This window comes from Sminthopsis crassicaudata, chromosome 5, assembly GCF_048593235.1.
Source record: "Sminthopsis crassicaudata isolate SCR6 chromosome 5, ASM4859323v1, whole genome shotgun sequence".
NCBI classification, from domain to species: Eukaryota; Metazoa; Chordata; class Mammalia; order Dasyuromorphia; family Dasyuridae; genus Sminthopsis; species Sminthopsis crassicaudata.
Window position 1 is genome coordinate 195,562,689 of NC_133621.1, and position 19,734 is coordinate 195,582,422.

General features: G+C 40.5%; 1 protein-coding gene across 1 annotated transcript in view; it reads left to right on the plus strand.

Annotated features, from left to right (window-relative positions):
- Positions 1-19,734, plus strand: part of IQSEC3 (IQ motif and Sec7 domain ArfGEF 3) — a 156,422-nt gene that overhangs the window by 128,489 nt on the left and 8,199 nt on the right. The window contains 7 exon segments of the mRNA XM_074269310.1: positions 8,534-8,656; positions 9,548-9,714; positions 10,878-11,017; positions 12,331-12,456; positions 13,441-13,540; positions 13,755-13,916; positions 17,159-17,251. Coding sequence (XP_074125411.1) covers positions 8,534-8,656; positions 9,548-9,714; positions 10,878-11,017; positions 12,331-12,456; positions 13,441-13,540; positions 13,755-13,916; positions 17,159-17,251 — 911 coding nt within the window.

A 19,734-nucleotide genomic window follows, 5' to 3' on the forward strand; every position in this document is an offset into this window, starting at 1 on the left:
CATTCAGCACACAAGCAGGCAGCCTCTGCAGAGTGATTTTCTACTGGCCCTGATTCTTTGGTCACATTTCACTTTTTGGAAACTTTAGAGCATTTGGAGGCCACAAGGTAGGATGGTCTTGGAGTCAGAAAGACTCATTCATCTACCTGAGTTCAAATATGACCTCAAGCACTTAACTGTGTGACTCTATCAGAGGTACTTAACCCTGTCTGCCTCAGTTTCCTCATCTGTAAAGTGAGCTGAAGAAAGAAATAGCAAATCACTCCAGCATCTTTGCCAAGAAAACCCCAAATGCGGTCATGAAGAATCAGACATGACTGAAAAAAAAACAACTGAACAACAACAAAATAGCATATTTTATACTGAATTATCTGAGCCAAGAACAAGACTGTGGCTTCTGTCTCTTAGGGCAGTAGATAAATGAGGCTTTTATTCTAATGCTGGCATTTCTAAAATTTAATATTTTAATAGTCTTCAGCAAATGATAACATATTTCTGGCTAACTCTTCTTCCCCAGCTTCAACATGGCTGCAAATTGTACATCTTTTCTCTCTTGATCTTTTCCTTCTTTAGGTACCAATCAACCAATTCAACATGGATGCAAGTTGTATATCTTTTCTCTCTTGATCTTTTCTGGGCTTAGGTACCAATCCTTAGCATGACTACTAACTTTCTCCCAGATTCCAATAGACTCTGTTACTTACTGCCCTTGTGACCACAGAATTCCCTTGACTTCTGAACATCAGCTTCATCATTAGACTACAGGGCCTTTAAAATCCTTTCAAATCTGTGATCCTTCATCTGTGAGCTAGATACTGCCTTGCCCCCATAAAAGAAAAAAAATGAGATGATAGAATTATTATCGAACAAAGTCAGGAGTAATGCTTCATTTACCTGCAGCACAGACTGACTCTGCACACAGATCACTGTTAACAAGCAATTTTATGCAAGACTATACCTGTTTGTACTAATACAAGAAACATCTGTGCTTATGTTTCCCAAGCCCTTGTGGGATTTTTGCATAAAGCCCCTCGCATAAGCACATAGGAAAGAAACACCTAAAGGGGAGTCCTCACCCTAACCTGAGCTACTAATAATTCATACACAAATCAAATCAAACTCAGGAGACAGTCTCTGACATGCTCTGTCTGAAGCAGTCTAATTAGTTCTCCTCAATTGTCTCATTTGCATATCCATCTGAAGACAAGTGTGGTATATATACAAGCTGTGTCACATAAAACAGAGAATTTTGATCTGGAAGAGACCTTGGAGAACATTTCTTCTAAGCTCCTTGTTTTATGAAATGAGGAAATCAGTCCAGAGAGGTGAGTGATTTGCCTGTTGTCATACAACCGGATGTCAGAAGACCAGGTCTTGAACCCAGAGCTTCTGGTACTCTTCCTCCTGTTTCTTATATTCTCTTAAACTACAGGATTCCTTGTGCCATCTTGGTGGTAACTGGCTGTCGTTGTCAGGAGCGGCTTGGGGTGGGCCAAACTTGGAATGATGGTTGAGCTGGAGATTACTGGGCAACCAAGATCCAGAGGCAGCTGCCTCCCTTTTTGAAAAATGCTGAGGGAAAAGCTTCTCCCACAGACTGAAGAGCAAATGCATCTGCCAGAGAACCCAAGGGCTGGGACAAAAGCACCAGTCAGGGCTGAGTGGTGATTAGATCTGGACCTCAGGAATTTCCTATTTAGGGGGCAGCTAGGTGGTGCAATGGGTAGAGCACCAGCCCTGAAGTCAGGAGAACCTGAGTTCAAATCTGACCTGAGACACAATACTTCCTAGCTGTGTGACCCTGGGCAAGTCATTTTATCCCAACTGCCTCAGCAAAAAAAAAAAAAAAAGGAGGAAGAGGGAGACCATTTAACCAGAGACCAAGAAATTCCCAGGCCAGGTATGATCATATGAGACTATCTGAGAACCTTTCCTTTCACAAGCACAGTATGAAGCACCTTTCTGGCTATATCACAGATGCCTTCTTCTAAGCCCCCACTGCAAAGAGCTGGGAAAGAACAGCTTCCATTAAAGAGAATGCTTTAATGGCAGTCACTGAGAAACAGAGAACAAAATGGCAGGAGAACTGGCTGATAATGCACTGGTAAATGTGCAATCCACTTGCAGCAGGGCAGGTTCTCCTACATGCTCCCGTGTCAGGGTCAGGGCCTCAGCCAGAGCAGAGAAATGGAGGCATGTTTCTGATGGTCTGCCTGGGAGACAGTAGATTTTCTTTATAGAAATATGTATAAAATATATAATATATATGTTTATAATATAATAAATATATAAAATAAAATATATTTTTTTTTCTTGAGGAAAGCCATTTGGTCTGAAAATCCTGCTTAGGGGTTAGGCCTTTTCAAATCAACTCAATTTTGTTAAGCACATATTATGTGCAAGGCACTGTGCTGCTGGACATAAGGATAAAAAATCATATTCCCTGCTCTCAAGGAAGATATTGTCTGAGGGAGACAGGAAGTAATCCAGAATAAAATGCTATGAGAAAATGTGAGGAGAGAAAGTTAACTTTCATCTAGGGCAGGGGTTCTTAAACTTTTTGTATTAGGCCCTCTGGGAATCTATAGACCCTTTCTTAGAAAAAAATGTTTTTAAATACATAAAACAGAACACAGAAGATTACAGAAGAAGCCAATTATATGGAAATTTCCAGAGAGGGAGGGGAGTTGTCCACAGTCACACGGTTAAGAAGTGGCAGGCCTGGGATTTGAGACAATATCTCCAGATCTAAGGCTCCTGCAGCTTACAGCTAAGTAGGCAAAGTCCTTGAAAACATCTGAATTCACTTCTTCCCACATTCCCCAAATCTTATCTTCCCGCACTGGGGCCAGTATCCTGCCCCCTGCACCAACTTGGTCCTTCCAGAACAGCTCCATCTAGTCTAGTTTCCTCCCCTCTGCTCTTCCCTCAAGTCCTTTCCTAGAGGTCTGGTATGCAATGTGTCTAGTGGATTGGGGAGAATTTCCACCTGACTGTGCTTCCCAGATCCCAAGGCCCTTCCACACGTGGCCTCTTGCCTCATTACTGGAGCTTTTAGCTGCAGCCCCAGGCTTGCTGCATTGTCACCTGAGCGGAGGAGCTGGGAAATAGGCCATTGTGCTCCAGTGAGTACATCTTCCTCACTTCTCTCCACCTCTGCACTTCCATCCACCATGCCCCCCCTTTCTTCTCCCCCACCCTGCAGATCCTAAATTGTGCAGCTGCTTCCTGCGTCCTCCTTCATTACAATCTGCCCCAGTACCCTCACTACCACTTCTACCATGGGCAAGACAGAGCTTAGATAGAGCTCTAGGGATGGATGCCGTCCTGCACAAAGAGAGGGAGGACGTTTAATGTATCCCTGAACAAAAAGGCTTAGGGAGACCAAGAGTGCATCAGGATGAGATCATGGCCTGGGGACATGTGTTTGAACTCTGCTGATAGGATAAAGTATCATGAGATAGTTAGTGGAAAAGGCTTTAGATTTAGTGCTAGAGGACCCAGTTTGAATCTTGACACTTCTATCTCAAGTGTGACCTTAGACAAGTTATTTCTTAATTATAATAGTAATAGCTAGCATTTAGATAGCACCCACTACATGGCAGGCATCTCATGGGATCCTCACACCATCTCTGGGATATAGGGGCTATTACTATTCCTGGTTTACAGATGGGGAAACTGAGGCAAATAAAAGTTAAGTGATTTCCAGGGTCACAAAGTTACAGTTTCTGAGGTTACATTTGAACTCAGGTCTTTCTGACTCTATGCACTGCTTCTTGTTTCTAAGTATCAGTTTTCTCATATGTAAAATTGGGTTTTCTTTTAAGCCCTTTCTAATGTTAACATATATATATGTATATGTATGTGTGTGTGTGTGTGTGTGTGTGTGTGTGTGTGTGTGTGTGTGTGTGTCTTAGGTTCTGTCCCCAAGAAACCAAGGAACTTTTTTCTCAGTCAGATGAGATCGCTAACACAGTGAATGGCAGAATTGGGGTCCATAGAGTTTAGAATGTAGGGCTGCTAAGATCATATTCCATTGGCATTATTTGAATTTTAAAAAATCAGCTATTCCAGTGCGAGACAGAGAAAGCATGGTTAAAAATATTTTTTTTTGGCTTTCATTTTCTTTTGTTTTTACAATTCAAGGAAAGGTACAGAAATGAGAAGAAAGAATGTGTGGTGACCCCATTATCGAGGTAATAGGTGAACAGCAAAGCAATGCTAATTCTATAGTCTTTGAGCAAGAAGGAGGGCGAAAGACCAACTTGTCTCATCATGGTGTTATGTCTCCATAGACAATATCCTGCCTCAAGAGAACGAATGCTTGTTGGCAAATGGCACCTAGTGAGCTGCAAGCTTAGGATGAATCAGTGGAGTGATATGGCAGCCACAAAAGTTAATGAAGCCCATTGAAGCCTCCAGATCTTTTTCAGAGAGTCCGATTTTTGAACCTAAATTATGCCTATTAAACATCATTTTAATAGATTCAGCATGTCTTCCAAGGTAAAAATTACATAAATCATATGATCCAATTCTGCCCCCTTTCTCATTCAATGTCCTTCTATTCACTGTGCCCTTTTATCCCTGTGTATCTCTTACAAGCTTTCTGGGTACCATTTACCAATAGGAGTTCAAATTTTCAAATGTCCCTTCTCTTGAGGCAGGATATTGTCCATGAAGATATAACTCTCACCACAAGAGAAAATGCCCCCTTCTTCTTGCTGAAAGACTATAGAATTAGCATCGCTTTGCTGTTCACTATGGACTTGACGATGAGACAACTACACATTCCTCTCTGATCCCTTCTTTCTTCATTTATGTACCCTTCCCATCAGCAATTTTGTCCTAAAAAAATTATCTACATATGGAGTGTTGTAGAGTTTTACTTCATGGTACTTCAGCTCTGCTCCTCTGCCTACCATTTTACTTGTAGATCAAGTCCTCTTCCTGTCATCATTTCCTTTAATTACTTTCCTGTCACCACAATGCCATCCCTATCAATATCTTCAGTAAACCTCAGCTGTTTCTCCTTCTTTGCTTGGTTGTAACCAGAATCTTTTGCTGTCCATTTTTCCGTGTCAAATGCCTAGATAAGTCATCAGTTTTTGTAACTGAACAAAATTCTGGTCCCCACCACTCTGAGGGAAGCTTGGGAGAATAGAAAATGTCTTTGTTTTAGCTACAACCCTCTACAGGCAGGTGATTCCAAGACACTAGCACTCTGTCCAAGAGAGCCACCAAGTCTTAACTCTTGGCTGGGTAGACCCCCAGAAAGGAGAGGAACTCCAGGTCAAGTCTAACTTTTTGGTTTCTTATCACCAATTATCTCCTCTCACCTCACACAAACCCCTTCCATAAGATTCTCTCTGGACTAAACTGACTCACCGTCTTTTATCTCTTTGTGGAGATGATGAGGATCATAAAAAGATAGAGAAAAACAGAGCAAATACTAGCGATCCTAACATAAAAAAATGATCGTCCCTCCTTTCCTCATGTTAGGGGGCAAAATGGGAAAAAAATGCTAGACCTGGAGTCACAAAGATCTGAGCTCTAATCCCAACCTCAGTCTCTTACTAGTTGTGTGATGCTGGACCAATCACTAAGCTTTTGTCTGCCTCAGTTTCCTGAACTGTAACATGGAGATAATAATAGCATCTACCTCCTAGACTTGTTGTGTGGATCAAACCTCAAGTATTATATAAATACTATCGATGATGCTAGTGATGCTAATATTGTAATAGGAATACAAATCACACAATAGGAAACATTTTAAAGAAAAGAATGCAATTTGTACTTGGGGACCTTTGTCGTTATCTGATCTCTACTCTGATCCTTTCACCAAAAACATGTGTTAACAGGTTCATAAAAGTAAAAGAAGCAAATCAGAAGTATTAGGAGAGCTGGGAGAGGTAGAGCCTGAGAATGGAGGACCTCTGCTTCTGACTAGGCTTTTTCTTCCTTCCTTCCCTCCTTCCTTCCTTTCTTCCTTCTCTCTCTCCTTCCCTCCCTCCCTCCTTCTCTCCTTCCTTTCCTCCTTCCCTCCTTCCCTCCTTCCCTCCTTCCCTCCTTCCTTCCTTCCCTCCTTCCTTCCTTCCTTCCTTCCTTCCTTCCTTCCTTCCTTCCTTCCTTCCTTCCTTCCTTCCTTCCTTCCTTCCTTCCTTCCTTCCTTCCTTCCTTCCTTCCCTCCTTCCTTCCCTCCCTCCCTCCCTCCCTCCCTCCTTCCTTCCTTCCTTCCTTCCCTCCTTCCTTCCCTCCCTCCCTCCCTCCCTCCCTCCCTCCTTCCTTCCTTCCTTCCTTCCTTCCTTCTTTTCTTTCTTTCTTTCTTTCTTTCTTTCTTTCTTTCTTTCTTTCTTTCTTTCTTTCTTTCTTTCTTTCTTTCTTTCTTTCTTTCTTTCTTTCTTTATCCATTCATTCCTTTGTTCATCTATTTATTTATTCATTCACTCATTTCTTTGTTTTTGTCAAAAGTATATTTATTGAGGAGAAATTACATAAAAAATGAAGAGATAAATTAGGCATCAGGATTGGCAAAAATGGAATAGATTTGAGAGAATAATAGGATTGCCAAGGAAAATCTGATTAGGCTTTTAGATACTTTCCAAGCACTAGCAGGAGATAAAAGTGGAGCTATGTCTTATCCCTATTCTTGTTGACTGTTACTCCTTTGTACCCCTTCTCTTCTTATCATATCTGCTTTGTCCAAGGGACATAAACCTCAGAACCTATCCACGGTGGGAAATTCTTCCTATCAATAAAATCTCTTCTGCCATGACTTGGGTATCTACAGTCAATCCCAGGCTCATGGAACTTCTCCATTTCTTGATTCATAAATGAAGGAATTGGACTGGATGATCACTAAGGATGATCACCCTTAAAATTTTAAGTCTCTGAATCCTGCAAAATTCTAGGCTACTTGACAACAATTCTTAGGAGTTCAAGCTCCTGATATATCCTTTTGTTCTTTCCTGGAAAAAGACCAAGGTTAAAAAGGAAGATCTGTGTATGATAATCATGTGAAAAGTACAAAGGATTTTTGAGTCAGAAAACAGGGATTTGAGGTACAGCTCTGACACTGCCCTGTGATGCTGGCCAAGTCTCTTGACCTTTTAAGGATTTAGTTTACACATCTGTAAAATAAAAGGGTTAGGATACATCCCAGGGCACCTTCTAGCACTCAATTTTGTTATCCTGTGAATTCCAGGGAATGGAAGACAGGTGAGACTGGCATAGAGCCATATCTTCTTGTCAAACCAGTGAGCTCAGTCTAGCTTGACAGAGCCTCTGGCAATCATGTGGGACTATAAAAATAACCAAAGGAAAGAAGATTGAAGGGGAAAGCAGGCTGGGGTGAGAGAGGGAAAGCGAAGGGTGGGGAGAGAAGCACACAGCTCTGAGAGCTTCTTCAGCTCCATAAACTACCTTTAATGGCTCCTGTGATAAGCTTCAGGTTGAAGGAAAAGGGAAATCAGGCAGGCAAACAAACAATTCTCCACGGATGGCTCATCTTGCTTCTTGGGACTTAGCTTTTTCTTTCTCAGTGAATAAACTGTGAGCTGGTAGAAAGAGCTTGCCTTGGAAAAACTTGAACTCTTAAGCAATTGTGAGAAGGGTTAGAGATCACAGGATGTTAGGATTTCAAACTGGAAGAGAAATCTGAGAAAAAAACTGAGAATTCTATCTTTTTCATGTATATGTATATGTACGAATATGTGTATATGTTTGGTGAAAAGGGGAAGAAAAAAAAGAGTAATTTAAAGCAATAATATCATGCCAGGAAAAATGGGATATATGAGAAAATTCCTGAAGACTTACTTATTTTTACAACTCTGCCCAGGGCTGCCCTGCCAGAATCCCTCTGGGTAAGGGGAGAGAATTCCTTCTGTATTATCAAGAAGCCTGAGGAATGAATGTGTGAGTGAAGATCTGGTTTTGGTTCTCAGATGTACTAATGTGTGCAATGTATGTGAGTAAAGGCCTAAAAGGGAAATCCAAATCCAAACCAGAGGAAAATGATAGCAGATCAAAATAGCACAAGGTGTGGGGGGGAATTAATAATAATAACAATATATATTACATAAATGCAATTTAAGGTTTGCAAAGTACTTTACAAATATTAATTCATTTGATCCTCATAACATTCCTGGGAAAGAGAGGAGAATATTACACCCATTTTAGAGATGTAGAAAGTGAGGCAGAAAGGTTAAATGTCATAGCTATTAAGTGTTCAAGGTCAGATTTGAATCCTAGGTCAAGCACTCTATCTACTGCCTCAGTTAGCTGTCTCTAATAAATAGGTACAGACAGAGAGACTCAGAACAATAAAACTCCTTCCTATGGCATGTTAAGTTTTGCCAAGTGCATTGGCCAAGTGCAACAACTATCAAGTGGAATGGGGTTTCCACATAGTGAAGGAGAGGTTGTATTCCATATGGATGGAACTTCCCTTTGATGTGGAGAAGTTTTACACGATGGAACCTGTTCTGACCATCTCCCTTCCCTATCCTGTCTCTGCCCCCCTACCCATTCCCCCAAGCTGTGTGGTGGATGAAATGGACTTTTCCAACATGGAACTAGACGAGGCCCTGAGGAAGTTCCAGGCCCACATCCGGGTCCAAGGAGAGGCCCAGAAGGTGGAGCGGCTCATTGAAGCTTTCAGGTAGGAGTGTCCTTGGGATCTGACCCCAGAATCTTTGGGAAAGAAAATTCTGGGGGAGGGGGAGAGAAGGAAGAACCTCAGATTGTGGGAAATTAGCCAACATTTGGTGATAGTAGGAAAGAAGTGGGAAAAGATCAATATCTATAACATTTGGGAATGGGGGAAGAGGGGAGCATCATCAAGACTTTCTCTACTCCCCATCCCTCAGGGAACCATGTCGACTAGTCAGCCAATCATCAAGTCTTTGCTGACTGCCTGTTGGAGCAAGGCTGAAGCAGCAATTGTTTATTAGAACATTAACTCCATGCAGAGCATTGTGTTGGGGTTTGAGGGTAAGATAAAGTTGGGATAGAATGAGATTTCTGTCCTCATGGAGCTTATAATCTAGTATGGGTCGCCACAGTGGAAAGAATGTCAGACCTGGAGTCAAGAAAACCGAGTTCAAATCTGGCCGCAGATACGTAGTAGCTGTGTGACCCTGGGGAAGTCAGTGTTTGCCTCAGTTTCCTCATCTATAAAATGAGGTTCAGAGGGAAATGGCAAACCACTCTAGTGCCTTCCCAAGAAAATCCCAAATAGGTCATGAAAAGTCAGACAGGACTAAAATGACTGGAAACAATAAAAAGTCTAGTAGGGGGATAAAGTACCAACACAGACACTTACATCAGCATAAACGTGCACATAAGTGCCTGTGAACGCTACAAAGAGTTAAGTATTCTAGGACAAGATGAAAATCGGCCCTATATATAAAGATCCCAGGCTCCTATGCCATCCATGCTGCTCTCTCCCTTTTGGGAAGTTCTTATACATGTGCACCCTATACTTCCCTGCTGTAGCTGAAGGAGAAAGGACAGGAGGTCTCAGTGAGCATGTTCTATATGTTTCCCCAAGCCAGCGCTACTGCATGTGCAATCCTGAAGTAGTCCAGCAGTTTCACAACCCTGACACCATCTTCATCCTCGCCTTTGCCATCATCCTCCTCAACACGGACATGTATAGTCCCAATATCAAGCCTGACCGAAAGATGATGCTGGAGGATTTCATCCGGAACCTAAGAGGTACAAAATAGTAGTTATTTTTTTAAACCCTGTTCTACAAGTGCTAGAACTATTAACTCCAAGGGAATGGTGGAGGTACAGGAGGAATGCATGGAGTGTGACCTCCCCTTAGTGGTCCAGGTATTGGGTCTCCTTGCTTCTTCCCCTTCCGCCCAGCAATACTGAGTCTACATCCATGAAGCTGCCAGATCCTAGTCAGAACTTCCATGGATCATCTTCCTGACCATATAGGCTTTTCACTATAGAACTTAGACAAATGTCCCTCACTCTTTCTATTCCCTGCATTCCAGCTCACCTTTGTCAACACAGACCAAGAATCCCCTAGCTCTCCACTGTATTTGTTATTTGGGATACATCATTCTACCTTACTGGGTTCTTCTTTCCTCATCTTTAAAATGAAGGAATTGAATTAAAATCTCTGAAATTCCCTTCTCCCTCCAATATTCTGTGACTGAGTGCCATCAAATCCCAGTCCCATCTCATTTAAGCCATCTAACATCATTTTGTGAGCTCTACCAGCTCTAACTTTTCTCAGCTGCTTTTGAACCACAGAACCAATGGTGGGGAACAAAGGAAGTCTACCATCATTATCCTAGAATTGGGGTGTGGATTCATTCACTTTCCTTCTTTCTTCCTTGCTCAAAGCTTTTTTTTCAGGTCAAGGACAAGGACAAAGCCCGGTAATTCGGCTGATTTTAGAAACATCATATTTGAGTTGAAGGAAGCAAGGAAGAAGATTTTATGGGAGGAAGGGGTACCAAAGACATGCTGTCTCAAAAGGCGCAGAGCTGTCTTATAGGAGAAATGATGCTATTGTTTTTCATACTTTCTGGGAATTCAGTGACCTTCTCTGCTTTCCACCACATCAAAGCCCCTTGCCCCAGTTGAAGAGAAAAGAATTCTTATCAAAAGTTGCCTCTTTTGCTTAGTTTGTCAACATATATATATATATATATAAAATATATACATATATATACACACACATACATACACATTTATGTGTATATATGTATATACATATGTCATATGTATATATGTGTATCATATATTGTGTGTATATATGTATATATACATACATATGTATATATATATATATATACATACATACATACACACACATATACATATATATATATATATATATATATATCTTGTTTTGTTAGGTGTGGATGATGGAGCGGACATACCCCGAGAGCTGGTGGTGGGCATCTATGAAAGGATTCAACAGAAGGAATTGAAATCCAATGAGGACCATGTCACCTATGTCACCAAGGTGGAGAAGTCCATCGTGGGCATGAAAACAGTAAGTCAGAACCATCAAACTAGACCACATAGGAAGTATCTGCTTTGCACAGGGGACCCTTCTTTGCTTCTCTCAAGCCTCAATTCTTCTCTCCTGATTGACTCCTAATCTCTTCCCTTTTGCTTTGTTTTTCCTTCTCTTGACCATTCTCTGCTGTCTTTCTTCCTCACCCTCTTGCTGGACCCTAAAAGTGAAACAAGTTGAGATGAAATGGTTCTGGGTGGTCCACGGGGTTGAGTCACTGGGGTTGTGGTTAAGATTGAGAGCTCTTGGAATCTTCTTCCTCAGGATGGGATGAATTGTTGATGTTCTCAGATGGTTTAGTGTGTCTGGGGGAATAAGGGGACTAGGAAGAAAACCTTCATCCTGGGCAGCAAATGCTAATAGCTCTGAGTTTCCTTGAGATTGGAAGCTCTGTAGTAGAATAAAAAAATTGCTTTACTGGAGTTCGGTCTCTGCCATCACTGGACTTGTGTTCAAACTCTAACACTATCATTTACTACTTGTGTGACATCAGAGAAAATCATCTAACTTGTCTGGGTCTCAGTTTCTTCAACTAGAGGAAGGAACAAGGATTTGTTAAATGCCTACTATTGCCAGGCACCATGCTAAGCACTTTACAGACATTAACTCATACCACAAACCTGATGTTTAAATCCCCATTGTCCAGTTGCAGAAACCATGGCACTCGGGGGGTTAATAAGTGACTATTAAATGAGTTATACTAGAAGATCTATTGGGTTCTTTCTAGCTCTAAAATCCTTTAATCCTGTGATTCTCCATTTGGTGTAGTGGAGAGGTCACTGGTGTGAATTTTAATCCCAGCTTTGTCACTAATGTGCTCTTGGACAAGTCACTTTGTCTCGGTATCTTCATTTATCAAATGAAGAGATTGAAATACATGATCTGCAACATCCCTTTCACCTCTAATATTTTGTGGGTCCATCTTCTGTGGAGATCAAGGAAAAAGCTTTGCCCTTCTCTGCTCTATTCTCTCCTTTGTAAAGTTCCTCTTTCACTTAGGGTGATTTCCCTCAGGAAATTCTTCACCCCAAGCTCCACAGTGGAGCTTCCAAAGGATTGAATATGGCACAGTAGGAAGAATCCTGTCTTGGAGTCAAAAGACTCAGGGCCACATCATTCCATCTTTCTGGACTCAATTTCCCCATCTTTAAAATGAGAGTTGGACAAAAAGATCTAAAGGTCCCTTTTAGCTCTAATATTCTGTGAGTCTGGTCTGTGGTCAGGGCTCATTTCTTCCCCCTCTTCCCTTCCACCATCTGCAATCCCACAACCTTCCCATCTCTGTACAGGTGCTGTCAGTCCCACACCGACGCCTGGTCTGCTGCAGCCGTCTCTTTGAAGTGACTGATGTGAACAAGTTACAGAAGCAAGCAGCCCACCAAAGGGAGGTGTTCCTCTTCAATGACCTGCTGGTGGTGAGAAGGCTTAAGGGCCTGGGAGGGCTAGGCCATCACTCAGTGGGCTATAGAGCAAGTGTTCTCTCTCTCTCTCTCTCTCTCTCTCTCTCTCTCTCTCTCTCTCTCTCTCTCTCTCTCTCTCTCCTCCATTCTTCTTCTTCTCCTTTTCTGTCTCTGTCTCTCTCTGTCTCTGTTTTTCTTCCTCCTTCCTTCTTCCCTTCTCTTTCTTTCTCCCTTCCCCTCTTTCTCTGCTCTCTCTTCTTTCCTTTCTTTTCTTCTCTTCTTTCTCCCTCTCTCTATCTTTTTCTTCTTTCCTCCCCTTCTTCTTTCCCCTTCTGTCTTTTTCTTCCTCTTCCCTTTCCCTCTCTCCTTCCCACTTCCCCTCTGCCTCTCCATCCACATGGACATCCACATGCCAATTGAAGACCTAATAAAGTAATCTACATGGTCATCCACATGCCAATTGAAGACCTAATAAAGTAACAGATAATTCTTCTGAGGCACCCCATGCCAGACATTAGATTAAATGAACTATAAGATCTCTTCCAACTCTGAAATTTGGGAAATCTGTGATAAGAGGTCATATCATAGTTGGGAAAAGGAGGCCTCCAAGGGGCCAATGGAGATCCATTTCTCCAATTTGAAGGAGGAATTTGCTCTCTTGCTGATTTGCCAGTCCTGTTCTTCTTTTCAGCTGGTGAAAGCGTCCCAACCATTATTATCAATAAAGAATTTTTTTAAAAAATAAATTTAAACATGGAAGGGGAAGAAGCATGCTAAAGGTCTCCCATCATAATAAACAAAGGGGCTGGAAAGATGGCTTAGGTCTTGGGGAGAGGCTGGTTCCCTAACTTTGTTATCTCTCTATATGTCTGTCTGTGTCTACTTGTTTTATATATGTGTATAAATACCTGCATGTTTATTTATATGCTTTGTTGTGGATGTCTGTGTGTGTGTGTGTGTGTGTGTGTGTGTGTCTATCTAACTCTCTTTCTCGGGCAGATCCTCAAGCTTTGCCCAAAGAAGAAGACTTCCTCCACGTATACTTTCTGCAAGTCCGTGGGCCTGCTAGGGATGCAGTTCCACCTTTTTGAAAACGAGTGTAAGTCTGTCTCAGAGCCAGAGATGATGACAATGGGTAATCAATCATTTCAAGGGATGTATACGGGATGAAGAAGGAAGGTAGTTTATGAGACTGCTTTAAAGGGTCAGAGGACAAGTCCTGCAAAAAAGCCTATCCTCACTCTCCACCCCAGGCTAACGCTGCCTATTTTCCTTTCTCACTGCATGTGTGTGTCCCTGTATTCATTTTCTAGATCATTCCCATGGCATCACACTGGTGACTCCAGTGTCAGGTTCAGAAAAGAAGCAGGTATTACATTTCTGTGCCCTGGGTTCAGAGGAGATGCAAAAGTTTGTGGAAGACTTGAAAGAATCCATCGCTGAGGTCACAGAGCTGGAGCAGATCCGAATTGAATGTAAGGCTGCCAATGTATTCCCTGACTACACAGGGGAAGGGGGAGGGGGAAAGGAAGGAAGGCTTTTCTGTAGGAGGGAGGAGAGGGGAGAAAAAGAGATGTAAGGAGAAAATGGGGGAAAGAAAAAGAAAGGAGGGAAGAGAGAAAAAGAGACAGAGTGACAAAAAAGATGCAGACAGAAACAGATAAAGAGATAAAAACTGAGTGGGAAAGACAGAAGGGAAGAGACAGACAGAGAGACAAAAACAGGAGGAGGGAGAGAGAGAAAGAGAGAAATGATTCAGAGAGAGAGACAGAGACAGGGGGAGACAGACAGACAGAAACAGAGAGACAAAAACAAGGTAAGGGAGAGAGAGAAAGAGAGAAATAATTGAGAGAGAGAGAGACAGAGGAGAATACAGACAGAAACATAAAAACAGAGGGGGAAGGAGAGAAGAGAGAGACAGACACAGAGAGACAAAAACAAAAGGGGGAGAAAGACAGAATTCAGAAAGAGACAGAGACAGAGGGAGAGAGACAGACAGACAGGAAAAGGGGGATAGAGAAAGGGATAGAGAATTAAGAGACAGACACAGAGACAAAAACAGAGAGAAGAGAGATGAACAAAATTCACAGATAGAGACAAAGGGAGAGAGACAGAGAGATATTTTTCTAGGAGAGCGTGAACTTTTGTTCTTTTGGCAACTTTAATTTTTCACACACACACACACACACACACACACACACACACACACACACACGACCCCATATGCTTCCCTTTTTCTTTGCATCCCTCTTTGCTTCCCACATCAAAAAAGAAGTCTAGAAAATAGGAAGTGGTAGACAAAAAAAATTATACCATTTATTTCTTCCTTTCTCAAGTGTGTACATGTGTATACATGCTTAATGAATAATAATATTTATATACTTTCTCATAAAAAGCTTTCATATACATTATATGACCACAACCCTTTAAGGTAGTCCCTGTGAGAAAATGAATTTCAGAGAGCTTAAATAAATTACCCAAGATCACACAACAAATAAGAGACAGAGTGAGGACTTTAACCTAGATTTAAGCAAGGAACCCCAACCAAATAAAGTATTCATTTGATTCTGGTGCAGCTGGCATGATATTTTTATATTCCAGTTCGATGTGAAAGTTATGTTTAGTTCCTAGTTGAAAGTGATTCACTAATTATTTTTTATTTAAGAAACATAAACACAACCAGTGAGGCATGAATGTCCATTTGTTAAATTTTATAGTATCATAATATATTACATATGTCTCTTAAGGAAAAAAAAGATAACTAAAAATAAATTAATTAAGTAAAAGAAACATGAATAACTACTACAGATAAAAATAGTTCTTTTCTGTGTTATAGCCAACTGAATGGAAATTTTTCTAAATTAATAAAGACAACATTTTTGAAAAGTGAAAAGCCTTGTTCCTCTTCATCTAACTATGCTACTTCTTTAGGGGTAACACCTATTGCCCTGCTTCTCTGACTTTGTGGTCTGATTTTCTCCAGCGTAGTTTATCTAACATTCATTATAGACAGATAAATTTTCTATTCTAGAAAATTTGTCAAATAATAGTAAAGTAAAAAATTAAGAGAAAACTAAAATACATGAAAATACAATTTATCATTTTCTTTGATTTTTGTTTCTGAAATGTATTCTTTAAAGTTTCCTTTCCAGGAGTCATTTCTGCAATTCTATCCAGAAAAACAATAATATGTGCTTTTCAGATATTCTTCCCTTGAGAAGAATAGATGGGCAGGAATACTACCTCTGCTCAGGTTTTGTTCTGATCTAATAAGCTATTTAAATGTCCCCTGCCCAAAATTTTTTAGACCTGATGGTGCTAAACGCAACCAATATTATTTAGGAAAGCACTGAGAAGCAAATATTTATTTCAGCACTTCAAAAGTCAATGATTTAATCAGAATGTATTCTCCCTTGACTAATAGAGATCATAATCTCTCTTCTAACAAATTTAATAAATAATTCTCATGAGTTGTGTCCTTGTATAGATGTACATCTGTGTATAAATTTGCATGTAGTTGCATAAGTTTCTGCAAAAAAAGTATGTTTGTACACGCATTTGTGTGTGTATGTCTGTCTATCTCAGACCAAAAACATTTGTTGCCCAGTGGCTAACCTCCTTATCCTGAAATTAATTAATTAATTAAATTAATTAATAAATTAAATTAATTAATTAAACTGGGCTTTGAATGACAGACACACAGTCTTGCATTGGGCAAGCATCTGAAAGCTTCCATTATAATGACACCCATCATGATGAGGCATTAAAGTCAGTCTTTGGAGGAGCTCTAGCTCCCCTTCCCTTTCCTAATCAGTAGCAGAATCTCTCTAGAAAATATGAATACACAAATATTGTTAGAATCTGTCTGTAAGATGCTGATCAATTCATTCAGATAATGCAAAGGGCAAATGAGTCAAGAAAGTGTTTAGCAGTAACCAGAAGATAAGAGAAGAGTCAAAAAAAGACAAGAAAAGTTAAAAGAAAAAGATAAGAAAGAAGGAATGGAGAAGAGATGAAAAAGGAGATAATTAGGAAAAACATCTTGGATTCAAAAAGAACAATTCTTTGAAAAGGGGCAGCTATATGGTGAGAGTGGATAGAGCACCAGATCTGGAGTCAGGAAGTCTCATCTTCCTCAGTTCAAATTCAGACTCTGACACTGACTAGCTGTGTGATGCAGGGCAAGCCACTTAACCCTGTGTGCCTCAGTTTCCTTATCTGAAAAATGATTTGAAGAAGGAAATGGCAAACCATTCCAGTATCCAGTGCCAAGAAAATCCTAAGCAGGGTCACAAAGAGCTAGACAACAGAAAAGTGACTAAACTGATTCTTTGGGGGGAAAAAAACCCACTTCATTTAAAAATGCATTTATTTGGAGTCAGGAAGAAATTCAAAAGCATCATAATTGATCTTAGTAGCCTTTAATTCCCTGTGAATTAGAGGTAATTGGTTTGCTTTTGGCAATTTTAGTCCTGGGGATCAAATTTTCAACAAGTTGAGATGTGTTTGGTTCAGCTCCGGCTGGAGAAACAGGTTTAGGAAGTCTGATCACCTCTGGAGGCCACTTCCCAGCCCCGAGCTCAGTTTCTGCTTCTCATAGCTCTATTGCGCTGTTCCTCTTCCTCCTCCTCCTCCTTCCCATTATATTTTCTCTTTGCATCTCTTTCCAACTTCCATCTCTTGCTTGCTTTCTTTTCACTCTGTTCTCATCACTCAGGGGAGCTGGAGAAGCAGCAGGGAACCAAGACGCTTTCATTTAAGTCCAGTGGAACTCAACCTGACCCACAATCAAAGCAAGGATCTCCTATAGGTAAGCAGCTGCTCCATGTCTTGGCCATCCAAGGCCAGATCCTCCAAACACTTGTCTCCTACCCAGCTGCAGGAAAATCCCAGAATTTGTAACTCTGTGAGGAACCTCATCAAGAGCAATAGCTTTGCTTTTCTGGGACATTATTTTGAAAGAAGCAGTTTCCAGGCTCTCATTTCCCTTTTCTAATTAAGAGCTCCAAGTTCACAGAAGGAGGAGGGAGGAAATTCCCATTAAAGGGAAAAACGAGACCCCCCAAAATGCTGATTCATTTCAATGAGTTGAAAAAAAGGCCCAATTGTCATCATCAAAAGGTGAGATTTTTAGGACTTTCTGAAAAACAGCAGTGCCATAGAGGATAGATAAAGTTTCTCAGTTATTCATAAAACCTTCTTTTAGAAACCTCAGGAAAATATATATTTTGGTGGCTTAAGGAAAGGAAACAAGAATGAGAGAGATGTCCTAATCTTCCATTCATTTTAAGTATCCCAGCTGTACATTCTCTCATAAGCTGAAATACCATAGTATAAGTCACTCTTCTGTAGAGAGGCAAAAGAAAAAAAAAGAGTTCAGGCAGATTTGCCCCTCTACATTTTAGTATATTTGCACCATACTTTATAGGCTATTCTTTAATGCATTTTCAAAAATGTTTTCTCAAATCATTCAGTCCCATAAATTCAAGTCAGTGCAGATTTTGTATTGTTTTTGTTCATATGTCCCTAGCTCCCTTCTTCCTTTTGCCCTCAGCCCATCAAAAGCCAGCAGCCAACATAGTTTTCCTTTCTTTTTCTTTAAATGATAATGGCTTTTTATTTTTCAAAATACATGCAAAGATAGTTTTCAGTATTCCAAATTTGTTCCAATTTTTCCCTCCTTTCCTCCCACTCTCTCCCCTAGACAGAAAGTAATACAATATATATTAAACATGTGCAATTCTTCTATACATATTTCCACATTTATCATGCTGCACAAGAAAAATGAGATCAAAAAGAAAAAAAACTGAAAAAGGAAGCAAATAACAACAAAAAGATGAAATTACTATGTTGTGATTTATATTCAGTCCTCATGGTCCTCTTTCTGAATGTAGATGGCTCTCATCATCACAAATCTATTGGAATTGACCTGAATCACCTCATTATTGAAAAGAGCCAAATCCTTCAGAATTGATCATGACATAATATAATCTTGTTATTGAAGTACATAATGATCTCCTGCTCCTGCTCATTTCACTCAGCATCAGTTGATATAAGTCTCTCCAGGCCTCTCTGAAATCATCCTGCTGATCATTTATTATAGAACAATAATATTTCGTAGTATTCATATACCATAACTTATTATTATCCAATTGAGGGATATCCACTTAATTTCCAGTTTCTGGCCACTACAAAAAGGGCTGCCACAAATATTTTTGCACATGTGGGTCCCTTTCCCTTCTTTAAGATCTCTTTGGGATACAAGCCCAGTAGAAACACTGCTGGGTCAAAGGGTATGCACAGTTTTATAGCCCTTTGGGCATAGTTCCAAATTGCTCTCCAGAATGGTTAAATCAGTTCAAACTAAACTAACAATGTGTTAGCATCTCAGTTTTCCCACATTTTCTTCAATATTTCTCATTATCTTTTCCTGTCATCTTAGCCAATCTAAGAAGCATGAAGTGGTACCTTAAAGTACACGGTTTTTCTCTGCTCCTCACTTGCTTCAAACAAAAAGCGAATAGGGAAGAGAAGCAGGGTTAAAATCTCTTGAGATAACCAGAATAATTATCAATAATTCTTCCATAATAATATCTGACATTTATAGAGAGATGTAAAATTTACAAAGCACTTTTTGTTCCAATGATTTTGTAATGGAGGTGGTTCGAGTTTTATTAGTTCCATTATACAGACAAGTGAAGTATAAACACTTATTGGATTAGATTGGCTTGAAGAGTAATTTAGCTAGAAAATGGTGGGGAGAACATGAAGGGGAAAAGGACAAGGATCAAAAAGAAGAGAGTGGCCATTGTTGAGTTTAAAAGGTCAGGCAATTCTGTGGCCTGCCCCTCTGGGATTTCCTTTGTTCTCCCGCAATGGTCAGTAGGCTCTAGTCTGGAACACTGTGTGGGAGACTGACCCAGCAGATGGTCACCGTAAGGTCATAACAATTTACTCAACTACTGCTAATATATGGGTCCACCTGAAGGTTGAAAAGGTTGAAAGAGACTCTCATGTCAATGCATTGGATGTAACTGAGTTTTACTTGAGAACAATTTCTTATTAGGCTCACAGCATGGTTTTTAGTAGGATTTCTTTGTGTGGCAGGTACATGGTTCACTGTCTACGTAGCTATTTCTGTACTAAAACTGAAATGTGTCCTCACAGAGAGAGACACCATCCAATCTCCCCTACCTTGCCTCCATCTTTGATTTGCTAGCCTGAATGCCTTTTCATCTATTCTTCAAGGATTGGAAGGATCTCAAGTCCCTTCACCCTTCTTTTCTAATGAGT